We start from the raw sequence: 24,531 nt of genomic DNA on the forward strand, positions 1-24,531 counted from the left end.
TGAATAAATACTAGTTTATTCTACCTTAATTTCATTTCTTTTTAACTTATTATCCTTACAAGACCCCTTCAAACAAACCTACAACAACCCAGTATATGATTCGACACCGTTGCAATTACTATGATGTTTTCTATGTAAATTATAAAGTAAAAAATTAACTGAAATGGAAAATAAAATAGAAGAACAAACAAGCATCTAGCAGATCAAAATTAAAAAAAGTCAGGAAACCAGGTTCTGTTTTCAACAGCCGGTCATGGTTTGAAAGGATCCAGTAACGGGAGAGAGAAACTTGGCGAATAAGGTTGAGATAGAACAGAAAAACGAATCCACCTCAATGCCTGCCAAAGATTTTGCAACCAACTATTGACAGGAAAGCTTTGAAATCGATTCATCACCATACATCCCTAAGATATCGTCCTTCCATTTGAAGTTTCTTCACAATAACCTCGGCCTTTCTTGAGTCCACATTTTCCTGAAATTCATCCCCATACAAAGAGTAAGTACAAATTATCTCGTTTTACCAAATGCCGTCCTATTCTACTAAGAGAGTTGAACATGGGAGTCCTACTATTGGACAATTTTTGGAGGTTTCTGTTTGGCTCACACGTAAGAGTACTTGGGCTTAATTGATACACATCATTCGTGGATGATTGTGCATATTTAAAGTTTTACTCGTAAGGCCTTGTATTGGATGATTGAGTGTTTGGAGTTCACCGTCATTGAAAACTCAAAAATCCTATTCTACTTATTAATGATGCTTCAGGCTAGCCCGCTTCTATAATATTGATACCAAGAATTGAACGACGACTCTAACCTAATTAGTATCCTAGATTTTTATTTGAGTGAACTTTCATCATGCAATAAGTGAAAAACAAACCATAATAATCAAGTACTAGAATAACAAGTACAATGACATCAACACATTTTCTTGCATAAATATTGAAAGACAAAAACCAAAAAAGAACATGATTATGGGTTCCCACAAAAAAAAAAAGAAAAAGCCACTATCCACCAGTGAAGGCAACAAACTCAAACATCTATAGCCAGGAAAAATGAAAAGGATTCGGCTAATGGATTAGATCCATTCAGATAATTACAAGAATGTCCACAAGATTGACCATGACATGGGATTGACCAAAAGAGTGCAATGCACCATCAACCCTCCCTCCCTCATATATGGGTGGTTGCCCCCTAGGCACCTTCTTAATACAATATCCTCTTATTACTTATTAGAGTCGTCGTTCAATTCTTGATATCAATGTTACACCCCCTAGGCACCTTCTCTTTGCAAAGAAAGTGCATTGTTATCTTAGTCTCTCTAGTCCGTCTTTATGAGAGTAGAAATTCCAATAAAGCCGACTGACGACTAGGGGTTTGTTCCCACACGCCCCAAATTTAAAATTAAAAAAAAAATTTTAAGTCATTGTTTACTGATTGACACGTAGGAGTTTGTTCCATAACTTGTACACTAATTAAAAAAAAAGGTAGATTACACTGACAGCCTGAGGGTTTTGTTTATTACAGTTTCTCCCCTCACCTTTTAAAAATTACATCCCCTTCTTGAGATCTAAAGTTTCATTACAAATTGCTCCCTCAATTAGTTGACTGTTAAGTCAACTAATAGATTTTGTTGATGTTAGCAATTTAATTTTTTTAAATACCATTTTTGGCCTCACTTGGTAAATTATAGTGACACCCCTCACATTTTAGATATTACAATCTCCTCCCCAAGGTTTAAAGTAGCATTACCAATTGCCCCCCTCAGTTAGTATTAATTGGGAAAAAAAAATCATTGAAAAAAAAAAATTAATTGAAAAAAAAATTTGTTAGTTAAATTTTTAAATTTCTATTTAAAAACCAACGTAAACTCATTTTTTGAATTTACGTTTTTTCCTCAAATTTACAAACTGAGACAACCATTTATAAACAAAAAAAATTGTCAAACAAGTTTTTATGACAGTTTTTAAAATTTTTGTAAATATAAATTGAAAAATGAAAACGAAAGATTACCAAACAGGTCTCAAATGGTAAAAATGTCGTAAAATTAACAAATAATTAAATAAGTTACCAACGTAAGAAATAACTTATCAAAAGATTCTTAAGCTATGTATGGCTTAATTTTTAGAAATTTTTTTAAAAAATTTAAAATTAATTTAGTTAAGAAATAAAAAAATAAAAAATAATTATCATTTTTATATAATTTTTATCTTTCAAGTGATTAGAAATAATTTTTTACAAATTAAATATATTTCTTCATATTTATTTTTATTAAATTAAATTTTTTTTTTAAATGTTGGGGGAAATCCGTATTAAATTGAAATCTCAGGGGGTGTCAATGTAATTTACCCTTTAAAGTATATGCAAAGTTAAGGGTAAATATGTCATTTTAACTTAAAAGTTAACACCATCAAATAATTACACTGACAAGAGGAACAGTATAATTTTCCAAATGTGAAGGGAGAAACTGTAATAAACATAAACCTCAGGGGGTGTCAGTGTAATTTATCCTAAAAACAGATGCTTCTGGAAAGATTTAATGATGAGACAGAGAGAGAGAGAGAGAGAGCTCCATACCTGCTGTTCAACAATGGTATGCAACATGCGATGGACATCTCTGGCCATACCCTTCGCGTCACCACAAACATAAAGATATCCCCCCTGGGAGATCAAACCCCAAACTTGTGCTGCCTGCACATCAACAAAATTAATGAACAATGAATCTTATAATTTATCTCATGAACGTGAAGCTAAGCTTTTGACTTCCTAAGACTTACTTTTGCATTCAACTTATGTTGAACATACTCCTTCTCTGGTCCCTCTCGTGAGAATGCAACAACCAGCTCAGATACTGCACCTTGATCGACAAAATTATTGAGCTCATCCTCATAAATGAAATCCTACAAATAAAAATCAAGTCAGAAAATCTTGCACCAGCTCAGTTAGAAAATCCTCAAGAGTGTATGTAGCAAATATTCCTACCATTTTGCGATTTCTACATCCAAAGAACAGCATAGCATGACCAAGTTGAACACCATCCTCTTTCAGGGCCAACCTTTCCTGCAATACTTATCTGTAAGCTGATAGCTTCTCCTATTAATAAAAGAAAGCCACAAATCATAGAGTCGATCTAAACCTGTAGAAACCCTCTGAAAGGTGCCAAGCCAGTACCAGGTCCCACCATGATTATCGGAATTGAAGGGTCGGTTGGTAACTTAAAGTTGGATGTCCTGGTAAAAATAGGAGCTGAGCTGCAGTCACGACTTTTCTCTAGAGGAACCGCATTCTGAATTAGTTTAAGACAACAATAAAACCAAACCAGTTTAGAGGGTGAAAATTGTGGGCATTACACAGACAAAGCACATTGCAATACCAATAATGCACAAATAACATGAAGGTTGGTTCATACCTTCATCCAGGTAGAACACACCCCTTTGTGAATTCGTCCTGTGGGACTTGGTCCATAAACTAACGCACAGGTCACATGAACTCGATTTGGAACAAATCTGCCATAAAAACAAGGAATAAAATTCCCAGGATCTACATACTAGGTAAAACTCTGGTCAAATACCATAAATGGGATAAAAACACACCTAGGAGAGGACGAGATAGAATAGTAACGTGGTTGCAAGCGAGGGGCCACTGCTGCGAAAAATACACCAAGGGGAGGTTTTGCCGATGGAAACTCAGCCATTATCTCAAGAAGGGTTCTTTGACTTGCAACAACCCATTGTGAGTAATCCTCCTGGACAATGAGAAAGAAACACAAACATAAATGGATAAAAAAAATTTAAGTGTTGAGTAGAGAACCAGATGAGTTTCCAATTATTGTCAATCATGCAAACACAATATCAACTTTAAAAATAATTTTTTTTTTTTAAAAAAAAAAAAAAAAGAAGAAAGAAAGAAAGAAGGGGAAAAAAAGGGGGAAGGGGAGTGAAAAGCAACTTGCTACCTTTCCCTGAGGGGATGACAAGAACTTGAGCCTTTCTGCTTCACTAGGTTCAACTGCATGAGCAGCCAAAGCACTTAAAGCAGCCTGAAAATACAACCATTGGAGTGTGACATACCATTATCATGAGTCAAGGATCTCAATTGGAAAGGAAGAAAGGTCAGAAACTCGAGAATTGAAAATAAACCACCTTTCGAGGAGGATTCAGTAGGTCTGCATAATGTGCAAGTGCATCGCGAAGGGTGCAAGGGCCAGGAAAAGGAGGCGGTAATGAGCCTCCAAGAGATGTGCCATCATCTTTGTCAGCATGAACAGAAAAGAGCAATTCTAGAGGCTGACCCAACACGTTTGCTGCTTCTTCAACAACTTCATCAAAGTTATCAGCATAAACACCCACATGGTCACCGGTTTCATATCTGGGCAGTCAAGAAAGAAATTAAATACTTTATTTATTCATTTCATTCTTATGGATAGGGCTGCCTTCTATCATACAATGGGGCTGACAATGAAGTTAGATCTGTGCTCACTACCCAGCAACCATAAAGAAAACAATTCCTTAGTTTAAGATGCAATGTAGTGCCAATCTAATTTTTCATTTTGTCACTACTTTTTTCCTTTTGCATATATAAATAAATATAAAAGAAAAGATAGATTTTAAATGGCAGTAGTACAGATATTTGCTGACAGAAAAGCTGCAAAAATCAAGCATGAGTAAACATTTTTTTTCCATAGCCAACAAATAAATCAAAGGGGACTAAAGATAACAATTTAAATGGCAGTAGTACAGATATTTGCTGACAGAAAAGCTGCAAAAATCAAGCATGAGTCAACATTTTTTTCCATAGCCAACAAATAAATCAAAGGGGACTAAAGATAACAAAGGAAAAAGACTCAGTGCCGCATAAAAATTAGCATGGAAATAAACATTACATTAGAAAAATATAGATTCGAGAGTAATTGTTAGTTAAGATAAACATCATACTACAATTTCAACTTATAGGTAAAATGTTAAACCTCATTTGAACCACAGATATCTCTCATCAAAGTCATTTATACTATTATATATGTGAGCACATGACTTGGTGTCTAATAGTGTAGTGGCTTCTTTTTCTGCCCCGTGACAAATTTTCCTATCTTAAAATAAAAAAATATTTTTTAAAGGCATGAGCAAGATTTGAACCCAAAACCTTGTGTTTCATTAAGAACACTCTTACCATTTAGACAACATACATACTATGATATTAATTTCTTTATTATTTGTTTTTATGCTTACTTATCTGAATTGCACACACATTGCGTGTGCCACCCACTAGTATAACTAAAATTAGTGCCAATGAGCTACATTGCTAAAGCTTAGATGAGATAAGACTAGCAGAACCTTCCTAGACTTTAAGGATATGGTGGCAAGGAAAAATAATGAAGGTCCAGTAGCCACATAAATACATAATGAAAGCAAGGCAATTGAAATTCAATTTTAACCAGCACAGACCAACATCCACATTAATGCCAGACATGCAAAATATACATGTATTGCACAGTTGCACGCAAGACAGTCAGTCAACTACTAAAACCTAGCTATTCCCGAACTAATATGGATCTTAATGCGGAACATAATTTATTAGCACGGAATTCCTCCACATTTTAATTTTACCTTGCACATAAAAAGCTACATAATCCAATACATATAAAACAATTAAATCTGAACCTCGATTAGATGAATTAGGCAGCCATAAACATACATAATACCAGTTCCTGATATATCGAACTCCAGATGTATGCAAGAGCGATCAGACTCGGGTTTGTGAAGTTCTCTCTGAACAGCAACATTAACTCTTCAGGCAATTCAAAACACTTAAAGGTCAGTAAAAAAAATAAACAATAATAATAATGACAAAAAAAAAAAAAAAAAAAAAAGACATGAAAGAGAACCAAACATGCATGTATCGAAGTACCTGCATGGATGGTGAATATCATATGAAGCATTTCCATTTGCCATATTCAAGTTCTTGTCCTCGTAAGATGTAGTAGTAGGATCATGAATAACTACCCGGTACTCAGGAATAGCAGCTGTATATGGGGTAGACACTGTGTTTGCATCATCCTCATCTCGAAGTAATTGATCTAATTCAGGCCACAGTGTTTCCCGCCTAAAACAGAAGAATCATATCATTACCGTTAACATGATAGAAAAACTGAACTGATACTTCACGCTGCCATCTTCTCTGACTTATGAATAAAGATCAGCTCTTTATCACAACATTAGAATTAATCGAAAAACATATAATAATAATAATAATAACTACATACCAAGCAGCAAAATCATCTTCAATGCACTGATCATCATCCCCAAGACCAACTGGAATAAGACGTTTTGCACCTGACACATAAAGAAGATGTGCAACGGGAGATTATTCAGCCAAATGTAAGTGTTTCCTCTTTCAGTAATAGTTCTTGTCATCCTATCAGTAAGAACCAAATCCTAAGTGTGCCATCCAACAGAATGCTAGCATAACAAACTTTTAGGTTTTCATCAGTCTCACCAACTATTCCGATCATTCTCAAAATAAACCTTGTTTCTGAGGATTAATTTGTCCAAATTTGTTAATAATCTAGAACAATATCTGTATAGTTGAAGCTGGAGATAAAATGACTAATCAAAATAAGGGAGATGTAACCTCAGATAAGCATATTACCATCTAAAAGTGGGGAAGGGAATATAAAAAAAAGTTCAGAGAATTGCAACAGGCCAGTGGACACCCTCAATGTCAAGATAATTGAATAACTCTACCCTTCTATATCAGTTACAATATTATGGTGTGCTAAGAATCTTCCAAAATATGCTCAGTGATAGAGACTAACTTTATACCTTGTTTGCTAAGTTGTTCATCTACCACCTTTCCAATCTGTTTGAAAAAGTTGCAGTCAGAAAAAAAAATTGGACAAAAAAGACAAGAAAGAAAGAATCACAGAACGAGAAGTAATGGTTTGATATGAATATATAACGAATTTACCTTGTTGAAATGTTCATATTGACGATTACCCAGACTAAAGACACCATATGTAAGCTGTTGAAGCCAGGCTCCCCTTTCATTTTCCTGAAAACATTTCCAATACCTCTTCACACAAATTTCTAAAAACAATGCACTACTAAAGTTAGTTCGACAGTGACAAAACTATCCACCTCAGTAAACCATTTGTAGAATCTTGCAGCATTATCAGTTGGCTCTCCATCTCCATAACTACAATGATCAGCTCAAATGTAGATTAAATAAGCGCCTCACCTCCGAAAAGTTCAATTTGTTAAAAAAATGTCATGCATTTCCAGATAAGCAAATTTACAAGTCTATCTTACGTTGCCAACATGAAAAATACCAAAGTCTCTTTCTTCAGTTTTTGTTCATATTGATCATCATCAGCAGCATAATCATCCTAACTCCAGGGGGAAAAAAAGAGATATCAAATAATCTAGTATTAGTAAATCCTCATGAAAGATCAAATGAGAAGTTTTCCTTTCACCATACCAGGTCAACAACTTTCACAATAGCCTTTTCGTATCTAGCCTTGATCTCTTCTGCTAAAGACTGTCAAAAGAGAATCATCACAAAAGGGAGCATAATAGTCAAAACATTAAAATTAATTTGCCCAACGTAAACTGCTTATTAACCCAAAAAGTAAATTTTGCCACGAAAAATCAAATTGTTCATTTTTTTGACAAATGAAAATTACCATGAAACTGCAAAATTCAGGGTTGTAGCTGTTTTGGACGAGTGGGGATGCACAATATTTGCTTAGACTCACCTCTTTTTGAATAAAGTATTGGGTTAGTCAAACCTTGTCATGTCATCATAACAATATATGAAAAGCGCAAGTGAACGTATTTGGTTAGATACACCTTTTCCAACATTCAACATAAATGAAAAGTGCAAATGAACACTTTTTTGACTCACAAAGCTTTACCAATCTTTCCATTTTGTGATTTTAACCTAAATTTCAGGTTATAGCTCAGAAAGATGCATAAAGAAACAACAAAAGAAAATCTTAGCTTGTTCTGACTTATTTATTTCAACCACATTTTATCGTCATTGTTAATACGGTTGACTGAAATTTCGTAACTCATTTTGTCGTCATTGTTAATAGATGACACATAAAGAAACAAAAAAAAAAAAAAAAATCTTGGCTCATTCCGACTTACTTCAACCACATTTTGTCATCATCGCTAATATGGTTGACAGGAATTTCATAACTCATTTTGTCATCATCATTAATAGTCATATGATGCAGGAAAAATGAAAACTTTCCATCATTGTTAATACTGTTGACTGAAATTCCGTAACTACTTTTGTCGTCATCCTTAATAGAAGACACATAAAGAAACAAAAAAAAAAAGAAGAAAATCTTCGCTCGTTCCAACTTATTTACTTCAACCATATTTTGCCACAATTGTTAACACGGTTGACTGAAAATTCATAACTCATATAGTCGTCATCATTAATAGTTGAACGACGCAGGACAAATGAAAACTATTCATTCTTTTTGTGTGCAAATGTGCTTGTCTGTGTGGGTGCATGGGGCTCATGTTAAATCCTTAGTCAAGATTATGATTAACATTACACAATAAACAAGGCAATTAGGGGTAAACAGCGATAAGAGATTCTGCAATTAAAACAAAAGTAGTGGAATAATCCTTATTCTACATTCTTAGCCTAAAATTTTGGATTAAGCAAGCAAAAAGTCCACAAAAGGGTATGGGGCTGATACTTTTCAGATTCCCAGTTTCAAATCCACACACACAGCAAAAGTATTATACGTTTGATCCTTTTTCGAGATTCCCCATTTTCAATTTCACCAAAGGAAGGGAAAGAGAAAATCATTAAGCAAATTGCAATGGTTCTTGACAATTCAGCTGAATTTCGGGGGACAGACAATTACGTCCCATCTCACAACATTTCCCCCCAAATTCAATCACCTCACTAAACTCCAATCTCAACAGTACCTAAAAAAACCCTGAAAATCTCATTTCAAAAAATAAAAAATAAAAAAAAATCAAACACAAAGTAAAATCCAAAACTATCAGAAACAAACAACAATGCACAAAGGAAATACAGAAAACTTCACCTTGGCGAAACCCTCGGCAGTGCCAGTCTGAGTACCATAGAACAAAGTCACCTTCGTCTTCCCCGAACCGGCCTCAACCTCATCTTCCTCTTCCTCAACCAGCAATGGCTTCGAAATCACAACAGGCTTCGATTCTTTACTCCGATCAGACGATCTCTTCAACAGAAAGAACAACAATCCGATGATCACAGCAACAGAAGTCGTCACAACCACAATCGCCGTATCAGACACCGATTCCGAACCAAACGAAACTCCCAACGCCGATTCGATCGATCTGATCAAATTTGAGTTCGAAGCCATGGTTTTCAGCGAATTCGAAGTCCAAAAATACTCCGAAATCTGCTGATTTGATCCCTCTCTACTCGTACTCCAGATTTCACAGATAGTCAAGTGCGAATCGATCGAGAACGATGGTCAACTGCTTTGAATTTGATGATATCCTTCTGGGACTCTCTAGGGGTTGTGGGGGTGAGAGAGAGTATTGCTCTTTCTCTCTCTCTCTCTCTCTCTAGCGCTTCTCAAAGCCACCTAGAGCGACAGCTAGGAGAGAGAGACAGACAGACAGAGAGAGAAGCGGTGCAGACAAAAGACAATTGACGATTGGATACTTGGTTGTGCGTCTCTGCTGCTGCTTGCCAACCTCGAGGCTTTCTTTTTGGGTCTAAAAGGGGGAAAAATTATTAGTCGGTCTAAAAGTACTACGTAACTATGTGACTGACCAATCACATATCATTATTTTTTTATATATATATATTTTCTAATTACTCAATGCACTATTATAATTTATTCTAATTTTGGAATCTGTATTAGATTATTTGGTATAATTTTTATCTATAATTTATTAGTAAAAATAACTTAATTAAATTAAAAAAATTAATTATTGAAAAACTGAGATAAGAGTACTTTTAATTTTTACTTTATGATTATTAATTTTTAATTAAAAAAAATCTCCACTAAACAAGGTCGAAATAAAATGAGTTATATTTTTTTCACCAATCACAATACACATTAGGAGTTGTTTGAGATGACCTAAATAAGTGCACTTTTTGTCTTTTTACGAAAAGATTTACAGAAAAGTAGAGAGGTGATGTGATGGATAAAAGTTAAAAAGATAAAAAGATGGATTATTTTTGGTTGCCAAACTTGGCCCAAGAATTAGGGGTTATTTGGAGTGTCCTAAATAAGTAAACTTTTTTGACTTTTTTGACTAAAGAGTTAAGAAAAAAAAAATGATTGTTTGGGATAACTTTTTGACTTTTTACGAAAAAATGTGTATTAAAAAACTGTATAAATTACTCACCCAAAATTTTTTTTAACTCACCCAAAAAAAATTTGTATAAATTAGTGTATAAGAGAAGATGAGATGGAATAGGTTGTAGGATAGGCTGAATTTATGGACAAAGTTGGCAGTGGAAAATGATTCCCTGCTTTTCAGGTATTGAATTGGAGGTGTTGTTCGGCTTGTGGGGGCCTACCACGGGTCTCGTTTTGCTAATCGAAACCGTTCAATGTGTAGAACTCGTTGAGAACTATATTTTTGTAAAAAATCACGTTAATCGGATATCGATAGTTATCTGATCGGATTAGTTTGTTTTCAACCGTTAACTATAACACCATCCATTTTATAAATTTTAACTAATTTGATCATATAGTTACCGATATCTGATCAATATAATTTTTTCTAATCTTATAGTACTCGACGAGTTCTACACATTAAACGGTTCATATTATTAAAAAAGGACCCGTGATGGGCCCCCACGGGCCGAACAGTACAGTGTTATATGTACACCTAATTTTTTCTAAGCTTATAGTACTCGACGAGTTCTACACATTAAACGGTTCAGATTATTAAAAAGGGACCCGTGATGGGCCCCCACGGGCCGAACAGTACAGTGTTATATGTACACCTAAATAAGTGCAATTTTTCCCAAATGTTACCTCCGCTGCTCTGCCGTCAGAGTTGTTTGAAAAAGAAAATTGTGTAAATTTAATTTTTTAATATTTTTTTAGATAAATAGTGATAACTTTTTAACTTTTTTTTTGAGTACCCAAACCAGGCCTTACTTGACGCTACTCTTGGACCAACTATGGCATTGTTTGAGAAGTGAATTTGGGTGGGTTTGCAGTTAAAATAGTCACAAAAAAAATAAAATAGGCTTGTTAATTTTAATAAGACAAAATATTATATTCAACGTATAATTATTAGATTATTTCTCTAAAAAAAAAACAAAAAACTCTTCTTAAATTAAATTTTTTAACTCCAAATTAAAATAATTCAAAAAAACAAAATTCAAAAAGTCAACTCACTCCATAAACCAAGCCCAATGATTATTGTTAAAAGTCCCACATTTTGGTTGTGACGTGGCCTTAACAAACACGTGTGTTTTTTTCTTTTTTCTTTTTAATTATCTATTTCATTGACATATACTTGTGGTCTAAAAATCAGGAGGAAAAAAAAAGGACACGGGAGTTTGTGGTGGATAGGGCTGTGCAGCGGATCCACCGACCCGCCACACCCGACCCGACCCCCAATGGATGGATGCGTGCCACGTGGCGGGCGGATGCGGGCCTAGTTTATGGCAAATTTCGGGTTCGGGTTGGGTGGCGGGTAATCTGCCATTTTAGTCACCAGACCCGACCCGACCACCTTGGCTATTTTTTTATTTATTTTTGGCTGATATCCTCATTTTCCCCCCTTTTCCTTTCTGCCATCTATCCGCCTCTTGTCATTTTGCCCTAATTTTCGATAAAGACAGACAGACATTCTCACTCTCTCTCTCTCTCTCTACCCTACCCATCGTCGGACGATCTACACGGCGTCGCCGATCGATACACTACTGACTGTATCTCTCTCTCTCTCTCTCTCTCTGCTTTCCTCTTCTTCTCTTTTCTTCTCTTCTTCTGATCTGAGTCTAATCTGTTTTTTTTTTTTTTTTGTTCCAGTTCTAAAACGAAATAGATGGTTAGATTGATCGATATACAGTCTACTACACTGTCATTGACTGTAACTGAGGTACCTCTCTCTCTCTCTCTCTCTCTCTCTCTCTCCTTCTTCTTCTTCTTCTTCTTCTTCTTCTTCTTCTTTTTCTCTTCTTCTGAATCTTAACTGGTTTTATTTTTATTTTTATTTTTATTTTTTGGTTCTAGTTCTAAACTTCTAATCGTTTAGATTCTAATCTATTATTATTATTTTGTTTTGTTCCAGTTCTAAAACTAGAGACGTGGTTAGATTGATTGATACAGAGAGAACCACAGAGAGGTTTGGTTTATTTTTTGAATAATCTGTTTTGTTAATCAGCTTTTATTTTATTCTTACTTCTAATTTGAACTTTTATTCAGCTTTTATTCTTACTTATTATTTTATTTTTTTTGAACAATCTGTTTTGTCTACTACACTGTCATTGACTGTAATTTCCTAATTTTGTGCAACATTTTCCTTTTCAAAATTAGTGTAGCAATTTGTTCTGTAAATAAAAGATTGTGGGTAGAGAATCCTAATAAGGAAGAAGCATGATGAACCCAGTGACTTTTCAAAATTAGTGTAGCAAGTTGTTCTCAATGACTTTTTATTGTTGGCACATCTGGTGTCACATTATTCTAATTGATCAACTACAACACATATTCACACATTATTTTGTGTAATGCTCTTTTTTTTTTTATCATTTAACTACACATATTCCATCAATCAGAATGATGTGTAATGTGTAATGTGATCAAAATTATTTTAACGGTTAACTTATCATCAGAATATTGACTTTTTTTTGTAGTTGGATTTTATTTCTCTTTCTATTGAATGATTTGTTTCACATTTACAATGTTTTGATTTGGTTAACTGTTAAAAAATTATTTTGGTTAACTGTTTGAATAACTTATCATCAGAATTGGTTAAATTATTTGGTTAACTGTTTGAATAACTTATCATCAGAATAATGATTTGTTTCTCATTTACAAAATTATTTTGGATTTTATTTCTCTTTCTATTTGAATAATGTTTCTCATTTCTCTACATCATGGATTTAAACTCTATCCATTTAACTCTGTCTAGTGAACATTAAACTCTGTCCATTTAATATCCTTCTTAGTTTAAACTAATCTCTTAGGTTTTCAAAAAGAGCATGGATTTGAAAAGCATATTTTGAATGATTTTTATTGGTTGTTGGCAGTTTATTTGATAATCTTTTGGCCATGGATCCTCCAAGTGAAGAAACTTTTTTTGTGAGTCCTAATGTTGAGTCTGAATCATCTTCTATTGACCCATCTACCCAATCTAATGCTCCCCCTCGTAGACCACCCTTGGCCAAAACTAGTAGTAATGGGAGAACAACATCAAAGGCTTGGGATCATTTTGAAAAGATTAAGGGCATTGATGGGAAAGATAGGGCTATGTGCAAGTATTGTAAGAAAGAATATATGGCAGGCTCTAAGAGTCATGGAACAAGTAATTTGTTAAGTCATTTGAAAAATTGTACAAAGTATCCATATAGGGATACTCATGGGCAACAATCATTGGGATTTAAACCTAGAGAAGTTGGTGGAGAGGATGTTGTTGATGTTGTAGCTACGTCATTTTCTGTAGAAATTGCTAGAAGGCATCTTGCGGAAGTGATAGTAATAGATGAATTGCCCTTTAGATTTGTGGACGGGGTTGGTTTTAAGAGGTTTTGTAATGTCATGCAACCCAAGTTCAAGATTCCATCTCGATATACCGTTGCTAGGGACATTCTAGACATATACACCAATGAAAGGGAAAGGTTGAAAAAAATTGTGAAGGGGCGTAGAATTTGTTTTACCACGGACACATAGACTTCCATACAAAATTTGTGTTATATGTGTCTAACTGCACATTTCATTGATGATGATTGGAAGTTACAAAAGAGGATCGTAAATTTTTGTCAAGTTGAAGACCACAAAGGAAAAACTCTTGGTAAAAAAATTGAGGCACTTTTAAAGGAGTGGGAAATTGATGGCCTTTTTACCTTAACTGTGGATAATGCGAGTTCCAATAATCTAACCATTAGATTCTTGAAACGAACAACAAAATTGTGGAAGGGAACTATCTTGGGCCATGAATTTTTACACATGCGTTGTTGTGCGCATATTCTAAATCTTATTGTTAGTGATGGATTGAAGGATCTTGAGTCTTGTATAGCGAATGTGAGGCATGCAGTGAGGTATGTGAGGTCTTTTCCAAACCGCCTTGATACTTTTAAAAAGTATGTGAAAAGTTTGAAAATTGAGAGTAAGAGCCTCTTGTGCCTAGATGTGCCAACACGGTGGAATTCAACATATCTTATGTTAGAGGCAGCAAAAAAAATTGAGAGTGCTTTTCAAAGAATGGGTGAGGAGGACTACAATTACAAACACTACTTTTTGGATAATGAAGGGGGTGAGAGGAGAGAGATGCCTACAGCCGAGGATTGAGATAATTGTAGGGTGTTTTTGAAATTTCTTAGAATGTCCTACAATGCCACAAAGAGATTTTCTGGGTCTTTATTTGTTACTTCAAACACATTCTACACAGAAATTTTTGTCATTGAAAATATGATTGGACAATTAATCAAAGACAATGATCCTATTTTGTCTTCAATGGCAAAGAAAATGAAAGAGAAGTTTGACAAGTATTGGGAAAATGGGGATAAAATCAATCTACTTTTGTATGTTGCGGTTGTGCTTGATCCTAGAAGAAAAATGACATACTTGCAATTTTGTTTTTCAACAATTTTTGGTAGAGATATGGTGAAAGTGAAAGAAATATTAAACAAGGTCAAAAAATTGTTTGGGCAAATTTTATGATCATTATGCCACACTTGAGCCAACAAATGTGCATGCCTCCAATGTAAATGAAAGAGTAGATATGGTGATAGATGAAAATGACCCACACTGTATTGTGAACTCTCAATTTAACTCATTTTTGGAAGGGCAATTTTGTAGTAATGGGAGTATGTCGGAATTGGACAAGTACTTGGGTGATATTGAGAAAGGTGGGAATAATTCTCAATTTGATATCTTGGAGTGGTGGAAGGTTAATGCAACAAAGTATAGAGTATTATCACTTATAGCACGAGATCTGTTGGCAATGCCTATTTCCACTGTTGCTTTTGAGTCGGCTTTTAGTACAGGAGGTCGTATACTTGATCCATTTCGTAGTTCACTTGCTCCCAAGATGGTGAAGGTTCTTGTTTGTGCACAAAATTGGCTTCGAAGTAACATTCCAATATGCCTTAGACAAGCAATGAATGATATTGAAGAATTTGAACAACAATATGATTCGGGTAATACATTCAATGATTTATTTTGTTTTAAATTTCATTTATTTTGTATTATTCAAAATTCATTATTTTCACTTTACATGTTTTTCTTGTGTTATGTTTTATGTGTAGTTGTTTCAGAATCAAGTTATTGTTCAAGCCCAAGTCCGGAACCTAATTTTATTGAAGTTTAATATCATGGTAAAATACCCCTTCTCTTTGCTAAATGTTGTTAACATATGTTTATTTGTTTTAAGTTTAAGACTTTTTAGTATTTTCCTTATTAAATAATTTCATTTTTTTTGTTATGCAGGTTTAGATGGTTCATTTCATGGTTCGGCTCAAGGAAATTAATGACTTTTTGCTTCTTTTTGGATGACTGTATTATTGTTTGGATGACTGTATTATTATTATTATTTTTTAAACTTTGGATGATTTTCAACTTCAACTTTGAATGACTATAATGAATTATGTTTTTGCATTGCCCACTAGAACATTGAACTTTGGATGCCCAGGAGAAGATAATGGAAATTGATAACATGTCATGTCTTATGAGGTTTGTTAAGTTGATGCTTTTTTGGAATTGTTGAAGTTTTCTTTGTGCTTATGGTTTTATTTATGTGAGCAAGGGATTTTTGTTTTACTCATGTTCTGTTATTGACATCTCTTGTGAATAGATAAATAATTTTTTTTTTCCCTTCTTTTTCTGGTGCATTTGAGAATAATTTTCTTAGATAATATATGCACTTTGGCCAGAGATTGGTTTTTGGCACTTGGTTTGGGCAATCTTGAATTTCCAATAGAATCACTTTTATTTGGAGAAGAAAAAGAAGCAATATTAACTATTGTAGGTGGGAGAGAATTGGAGAGCACTTGTGTTAACAGTTATATGTTACACTGCCAAGATGACATATAAAATAAAATAAATGTGGAGTTCAATAATATTACCCTCTGCTTATTATTTAGTGAATGGTATTGGATATCTTCTTCTTTTTCAAGATTCAATTGACAGTTTTAGACCTATCAAATTTATGTATGTTTGTGCAATGTTTTTTGGTCTCACATCACATGTGAAGAAGATGAATGGCAGATTTGATGCATATTGTTTTTGGCTCAAAGAAAACAGTCCTTTGGAAATTGATTTGTGTGTGGATTGCTAAAAGGTTTTGAGGTTATTTGTTTTAAGGAAAATGATGTTCAAATTTAAACCAAATCAATTTGAATAGTGAAAAAGATAACGTGTCACTTTAACATTACAGAGTGTTATAGGCCCACACAATTCACTTTTTTTTATGAGAGTTTTAGTAATAGTCTATAAATAATTAATTAAGGCCCATAGAAATTTTGTCAAAAAATAAAATTTTGTTAAAGCAGTCTACCCATTCATTTTAAAATTTTGTTAAAAGAACACTTCCACTCAAACTCAAAGCATAGCGTATCTATCTAATCTATCTACCACTGAATATGATATTGCATATTCAATATACACACAAAAAAGTGGGGTATATCAGTGATGTTTGTTAATTGAATTTTTTCCTTGGTTTTTTTTTTAATTTTAGTGATATTAATTGAATTTTTTCTTGGGTTTTTTTTTTTTTTTTTGTATGTTGAAAATTTATATAATTTCAAACCGCTAAACCGATTCGCATCCATCCGCCAATCTGCCAATCCGCCAAATCCGCATCCGCCGGATTGGCGGACGGATGCAGATTGATTTTCACCAATCCACCAATTTGGCGGATGGATGGCGGATTGGAGGTTTCGTGGCCGCAACCAATCCGCACCCACCCCTAGTGGTGGATTACAAGCTGTTGTTGGATTCTGTACGTCCATATTAATAATTTAAATTGTTTGGAAAAGTGTTTGAAATCTTTTTTTTTTTTTTAAAGAAACTCCACAATTTCCTTTGAATTTTAATTATTAATATATGTGTGAGATCCATTTATATATGTGTAAGGCCTATACTATTAATGATTGAGATCGAAAGAGACTGTGGGATCTCCAAAAAAAAAAGATCTCAATCATTGTTGAATTAATGTGTGACATTTATTTATTATTTTGTTTTTATAAAAAATTATTTTGATTAGGTATCAGTACAACAAAATTGACTTTTTACGACACCACATCAACGGCATACAATAAACGCATACCGTAGTTTCTTACTCTTATGACTTGCTTTTTTTGCCCGTCGTAAATACTTTTCCAACCACGGCGCGTTTATTGCGTAGGCCGTGAATGGTAATAACGATGATTTTTTTACGGTTTGCAATGCACGTCGTAAATAATAATAAAACTTTCTACGATATGCATATGGCATGCCGTTAATATATCAATTATACACGACGTACATACGCCAGCCGTGGCGCACACAACACCCGTTGTTAAAAGTATTGCACTTTTTACGACGCATACATCGCATGACGTTAAAAATATTGCCTTTTTACGACACACAATGCATGTCATGAATTGTATGATTAAAAAAAAAGAGTGCCAAAATGATATTTGGGGCACCAATCACTAATATATATATATATATATATCAGAGAGAATCAAGGTGATATTTACCGTCTAATTTTATTTTATGTTTACTTTTATTATTTCTCTGTATGTATCGAATGATACATACACCAAAAGGAAATATCAATCAACACTGTTTTCCCCTCTTTTCCACTCTCTCATTGTCTTGAACCCTAACCCGTCAAACAGAGAGCGGCGAAGGTTGAGCGAAATCAGAGGGCAATGGCGAACAGAGGTTGACAACGAACTGGCGGGGGCCGCGACGACGAGAGGAGGCGGCTGTGAAATCTGGGTGCCTGCAACGAGGTTTGATAAATTAGCCTCTAACCTTCTCTTTCCCCCTCCCTCCCTCCCTCATATATCCTTTGGATCCCACGTTTCTGAACATGCGCTCCTCTTCGCGAACACCTTCTGCTTCACTCTCTGGATTTCTAAGGTACTTTCACATCTAGGTTTCTCTTAATTTTGTTTGGTTTACTTTCAATCTCTTATATTGAAGGTGATGATCAATGGTCCTAAAGCAATCCGCTTATTGGTTATACAAGATGGTAGTTAGCTGGCAAAGGTCTTGATGGTTATCTCTCTCTCTATTTTGGACATACAAAGTATCCTTTTTGCAAAAATGGGTTTGAATAATTGTTCTAAAATTTCATTCCATTGATGAACCTAGAAGACCTAGTGTTGAAGATATAAACAATTAAGTCACTCTTATATTAGAATAAAATTGAAATGGATAATTTTTGTTTGTAACGTTGAAATTTTCACCGCCTTTTTTTTTTTAAAAGGGGATGGGCAATCTGTTCAAATTAAAGTGTTTGTATACTTGTATTGTATCTATGCCAAATTTGGAATTTTTAGAATGTGCAAGGACAACTAGATTAGTAACTCTTTGATTGTGTAATCAAAATATGAAAATTGAAATTGATCTGTTTGTGGCATGCTGTGAATTTCTGCGAAACTAATTGGTGAAAGGTTTGTTTAGATTACAAATAGTTTGCTAAATTTGTTTTTTAAATTGTAATTTCAAGAAGTAGATCGTAGTTTAGCAAATCCTGGTCTCACTCTTCCAAAAGTAGTAGGGTTTTGTCCTTAGCTTACTTTCTCGATCTTTAGATTCTTTCTCAGGACTTTGTCTAATTAGGCCATTTATCGATCTAGAATTGCATAAAAAACTCGTGATTATCATTTTAATGTGCCATGGTTCAGTTTAGGCTGTTTGTTAATTAACTCTCAGTGAATATTTAATGTCTCCTTTTCGGGAAGAACCTAAATTTTGTTGCATTAAATCCAGCCTATAGAGGACTCAATGAAGAATGTAAAATCGCACTTTAGCAGCACATAATATGTCTCATTTTGAACCATGGATGTGAATCACATGATAATTATTCCTATAGATAAATGAGAGGTGAAGAAAAGTAATTATTATGGATAATATATAAAGTTATTAGGTTTCACCAATTTCATTGATTTCTCGTGTTTACAAGTACATGAAACAATATCACGATTTAAAAGCGTTCCGTCTACACAAGTATTATAGGCTTTTTCAATTGCGAGCTTAGTACAAACCCAATTTTGGGAGGATTTTCAATTTGCAAAAGTGACTTCCAAGTTGGTGTTGAGAGTGATGGGCGTAAAGGGCTTGACGTTGTACCATTTAAAGGCCCCATTTGGTAGAGTTGTGGAAAAGCGATTATAGCTTATAGTTTAACAACTTATAGCTTATAACTGTGAACATAAGTTGATTTTTGACTTATAAATTAAGCTTCTCCTCTCCCACTCAAAGGATCATGAATAACTACTCGGTACTCAGGAATAGCAGCTGCATATGGGGTAGACACTGTGTTTGCATCATCCTCATCTCGAAGTAATTGATCTAATTCAGGCCACAATGTTTCCCGCCTAAAACAGAAGAATCATATCATTACCATTAACATGATAGAAAAACTGAACTGATACTTCACGCTGCCATCTTCCCTGACTTATGAATAAAGATCAGCTCTTTACCACAACATTAGAATTAATCCAAAAACATATAATAATAATAATAATAATAATAATAATAATAACTACATACCAAGCAGCAAAATCATCTTCAATGCACTGATCATCATCCCCAAGACCAACTGGAATAAGACGTTTTGCACCTGACACATAAAGAAGATGTGCAATGGGAGATTATTCAGCCAAATGTAAGTGTTTCCTCTTCAGTAATAGTTCTTGTCATCCTATCAATAAGAACCAAATCCTAAGTGTGCCATCCAACAGAATGCTAGCATAACAAACTTTTAGGTTTTCATCAGTCTCACCAACTATTCCGATCACTCTCAAAATAAACCTTGTTTCTGAGGATTAATTTGTCCAAATTTGTTAATAATCTAGAACAATAGCTGTATAGTTGAAGCTGGAGATAAAATGACTAATCAAAATAAGGGAGATGTAACCTCAGATAAGCATATTACCATCTAAGAGTGGGGAAGGGAATATAAAAAAAAAGTTCAGAGAATTGCAACAAGCCAGTGGACACCCTCAATGTCAAGATAATTGAATAACTCTACCCTTCTATATCAGTAACAATATTATGGTGTGCTAAGAATCTTCCAAAATATGCTCAGTGATAGAGAATAACTTTATACCTTGTTTGCTAAGCTGTTCATCTACCACCTTTCCAATCTGTTTGAAAAAGTTGCAGTCAGATAAAAAAATTGGACAAAAAAGACAAGAAAGAAAGAATCACAGAACGAGAAGTAATGGTTTGATATGAATATATAACGAATTTACCTTATTGAAATGTTCATATTGACGATTACCCAGACTAAAGACACCATATGTAAGCTGTTGAAGCCAGGCTCCCCTTTCATTTTCCTGAAAACATTTCCAATACCTCTTCACACAAATTTCTAAAAACAATGCACTACTAAAGTTAGTTCGACAGTGACAAAACTATCCACCTCAGTAAACCATTTGTAGAATCTTGCAGCATCATCAGTTGGCTCTCCATCTCCATAACTACAATGACCAGCTCAAATGTAGATTAAATAAGCGCCTCACCTCCGAAAAGTTCAATTTGTTAAAAAAATGTCATGCATTTCCAGATAAGCAAATTTACAAGTCTATCTTACGTTGCCAACATGAAAAATACCAGAGTCTCTTTCTTCAGTTTTTGTTCATATTGATCATCATCAGCAGCATAATCATCCTAACTCAAGGGGGAAAAAAAGAGATATCAAATAATCTAGTATTAGTAAATCCTCTTGAAAGATCAAATGAGAAGTTTTCCATTCACCATACCAGGTCAACAACTTTCACAATAGCCTTTTCGTATCTAGCCTTGATCTCTTTTGCTAAAGACTGTCAAAAGAGAATCATCACAAGGGAGCATAATAGTCAAAACATTAAAATTAATTTGCCCAACGTAAACTGCTTATTAACCCAAAAAGTAAATTTTGCCACGAAAAATCAAATTGTTCATTTTTTTGACAAATGAAAATTACCATGAAACTGCAAAATTAAGGGTTGTAGCTGTTTTGGACGAGTGGGGATGCACAATATTTGCTTAGACTCACCTCTTTTTGAATAAAGTATTGGGTTAGTCAAACCTTGTCATGTCATCATAACAATATATGAAAAGCGCAAGTGAACGTATTTGGTTAGATACACCTTTTCCAACATTCACCATAAATGAAAAGTGCAAATGAACACTTTTTTGACTCACAAAGCTTTACCAATCTTTCCATTTTGTGATTTTAACCTAAATTTCAGGTTATAGCTCGGAAAGATGCATAAAGAAACAACGAAAGAAAATCTTAGCTTGTTTTGACTTATTTATTTCAACCACATTTTATCGTCATTGTTAATACGGTTGACTGAAATTTCGTAACTCATTTTGTCGTCATTGTTAATAGATGACACATAAAGAAAAAAAAAAAAAAAAATCTTGGCTCATTCCGACTTACTTCAACTAGGGATGGCAATTTAAACCCGACCCAATGGGAACCCGATTCCTCGACCCCGATTGGAACGGTTTTTCCCCGAAAATTATCCCCATAGGGCCGGGGATGGTATTGAAAATTAAATCCCCGATAATTTTCGGGCCGGGGACGAGGATAGATTCCCCCACCCCGGCCCCGCCCCGTTTAATCCCCGATTGATCCCCGTATGCTATTATAATATATATATATATTATATTATATGTGTTAGGTACTGTATGTTATTATAATATCAACAATGATTCATCCCACTAAAAACATCACCACTAATAGCACTAATGCATTAAAAAAGTAAAAAAAAAAAAAAAAAAACAACTCAAAGACCAAAACATCACATCATTAATGGCGGGACCCACTGCCACCTAATTAGTGGGAGCACTAATTAGTGCTCCCAAACATTTTTCTTATAATATATATATATATATATATTATATTATATGTTTAGTTAAGGTTATTATAACATATACATATATTATATTATATGTTTGGCTGACCCTCACTCACATCACACACTCACTGTCTCTCATCTCTCTCTCTCTCAAACCTTCACAGAACAGACGCCGATCGAGCTCTCCCTCCTCCGCCGATGGCCCTCCTGTCCCTCCTCCACCGATCTCCCTCCTCTCCCTCGTCCGTCGATCGCCCTCCTCTCCGTCCTCCGCCGATCTCCGTCCTCCGCCGATTGAGCCACCACAACTCACCACTGTTTGCGGCAGTCTTCCTCTCTCTCTCGATCGATCGATTTGTTATATATATATTAGATTTGTTATATATATATGTTAGATCTGAATTTTTTTTTTTTTTTTTTTTGAGCTCATCAGATCTGTTATGGTGATGAACAAATCTATTAGATTTGAATTTTTTTTTTTATTTACATTTGAGCATCAGATTTCTCTCTCTACGTTGTTGTTGTTGATGATGAATGAATTTGTTATATCTAAACCCGATCCCCGTTAGGGGGCGGGTGTGGGGGCGGATATAGGTTCCCCGTCGGGGATCGGGGCCGGGGACGGGGGGATTTCTACCATCGGGGATCGGGGACGGGGAGGGTGATCCCCGGCCCCGCCCCGCCCCGCCCCGTTGCCATTCCTAACTTCAACCACATTTTGTCATCATCGGTAATATGGTTGACAGTAATTTCATAACTCATTTTGTCATCATCATTAATAGTCATATGATGCAGGAAAAATGAAAACTTTCCATCATTGTTAATACTGTTGACTGAAATTCCGTAACTACTTTTGTCGTCATCCTTAATAGAAGACACATAAAGAAACCAAAAAAAAAAGAGAAAAAGAAAATCTTCGCTCGTTCCAACTTATTTACTTCAACCATATTTTGCCACAATTGTTAACACGATTGACTGAAAATTCATAACTCATTTAGTCGTCATCATTAATAGTTGAACGACGCAGGACAAATGAAAACTATTCATTCTTTTTGTGTGCAAATGTGCTTGTCTGTGTGGGTGCATGGGGCTCATGTTAAATCCTTAGTCAAGATTATGATTAACATTACACAATAAACAAGGCAATTAGGGGTAAACAGAGATAAGAGATTCCCCATCTTCAATTTCACCAAAGGAAGGGAAAGAGAAAATCATTCAGCAAATTGCAATGGTTCTTGACAATTCAGCTGAATTTCGGGGGACAGACAATTACTTCCCATCTCACAACATTTCCCCCCAAATTCAATCACCTCACTAAACTCCAAACTCAACAGTACCTAAAAAAACCCTGAAAATCTCATTTCAAAAAATAAAAAATAAAAAAAAAATCAAACACAAAGTCAAATCCAAAACTATCAGAAACAAACAAGAATGCACAAAGGAAATACAGAAAACTTCACCTTGGCGAAACCCTCGGCAGCGCCAGTCTGAGTACCATAGAACATAGTCACCTTCGTCTTCCCCGAACCGGCCTCAACCTCATCTTCCTCTTCCTCTTCCTCTTCCTCTTCCTCTTCCTCAACCAGCAATGGCTTCGAAATCACAACAGGCTTCGATTCTTTACTCCGATCAGACGATCTCTTCAACAGAAAGAACAACAATCCGATGATCACAGCAACAGAAGTCGTCACAACCACAATCGCAGTATCAGACACCAATTCCGAACCAAACGAAACTCCCAACGCCGATTCGATCGCTCTGATCAAATTTGAGTTCGAAGCCATGGTTTTCAGCGAATTCGAAGTCCAAAAATACCCCGAAATCTGCTGATTTGATCCCTTTCTACTCTTACTCCAGATTTCACAGATAGTCAAGTGCGAATCGATCGAGAACGCTGGTCAACTGCTTTGAATTTGATGATATCCTTCTGGGACTCTCTAGGGGTTGTGTCGGTGAGAGAGAGTGTCGCTCTTTCACTCTCCCTCTAGCGCTTCTCGAAGCCACCTAGAGCGACAGCTAGGAGAGAGAGAAGCGGTGCAGACAAAAGACAGTTGACGATTGGATACTTGGTTGTGTGTCTCTGCTGCTGCTTGCCAACCTCGAGGCTTTCTTTTTGGGTCTAAAAGGGGGGAAAAATTATTAGTCGGTTTAAAAGTACTACGTAATTATGTGACTGACCAATCACATATCATTATTTTTTTATATATATACATTTTCTAATTACTCAATGAACTATTTATTACTCCCTCCGTTCCAAAATAATAGTCCCTTTTGGGGAATTTAACTTTTTTTGGTAGTACAATTATTGTACTTTAAAAAAGTTAATTT

General features: G+C 34.9%; 1 protein-coding gene across 1 annotated transcript; it reads right to left on the bottom strand.

The window, feature by feature from the left end:
- LOC114285976 (NADPH--cytochrome P450 reductase) lies at nt 1-24,324 on the bottom strand. The gene is made up of 26 exons (XM_082918702.1): nt 23,664-24,324; nt 21,118-21,177; nt 20,949-21,025; nt 20,778-20,835; nt 20,608-20,691; nt 20,463-20,499; nt 19,904-19,973; nt 19,593-19,728; nt 9,065-9,478; nt 7,471-7,530; nt 7,302-7,378; nt 7,131-7,188; nt 6,961-7,044; nt 6,816-6,852; nt 6,257-6,326; nt 5,902-6,096; nt 5,689-5,781; nt 4,140-4,365; nt 3,953-4,036; nt 3,591-3,742; nt 3,407-3,503; nt 3,134-3,283; nt 2,980-3,057; nt 2,775-2,897; nt 2,575-2,688; nt 1-472 (listed from the first exon to the last, which is right to left on the bottom strand). The coding sequence occupies exons 1-26, from the start codon at nt 23,985-23,987 to the stop codon at nt 392-394; spliced, it is 3,039 nt and encodes a 1,012-aa protein (XP_082774828.1). The 5' UTR covers nt 23,988-24,324; the 3' UTR covers nt 1-391.
- Nucleotides 24,325-24,531: the final 207 nt, after the last annotated feature.

Source organism: Camellia sinensis, chromosome 3 (assembly GCF_055761805.1).
Source record: "Camellia sinensis isolate YWXY chromosome 3, ASM5576180v1, whole genome shotgun sequence".
NCBI classification, from domain to species: Eukaryota; Viridiplantae; Streptophyta; class Magnoliopsida; order Ericales; family Theaceae; genus Camellia; species Camellia sinensis.

Bases quoted from the DNA above. Each gene is read 5' to 3' on its own strand.
- LOC114285976 (XM_082918702.1), bottom strand. From the start codon at position 23,987: ATGGCTTCGAACTCAAATTTGATCAGAGCGATCGAATCGGCGTTGGGA. The intron at 7,189-7,301 runs GTAAGATAGACT...TGATCATTGTAG, and splicing joins GTATTTTTCATGTTGGCAAC to TTATGGAGATGGAGAGCCAA. The intron at 6,853-6,960 runs GTAAATTCGTTA...TTTTTCAAACAG, and splicing joins AATATGAACATTTCAACAAG to ATTGGAAAGGTGGTAGATGA.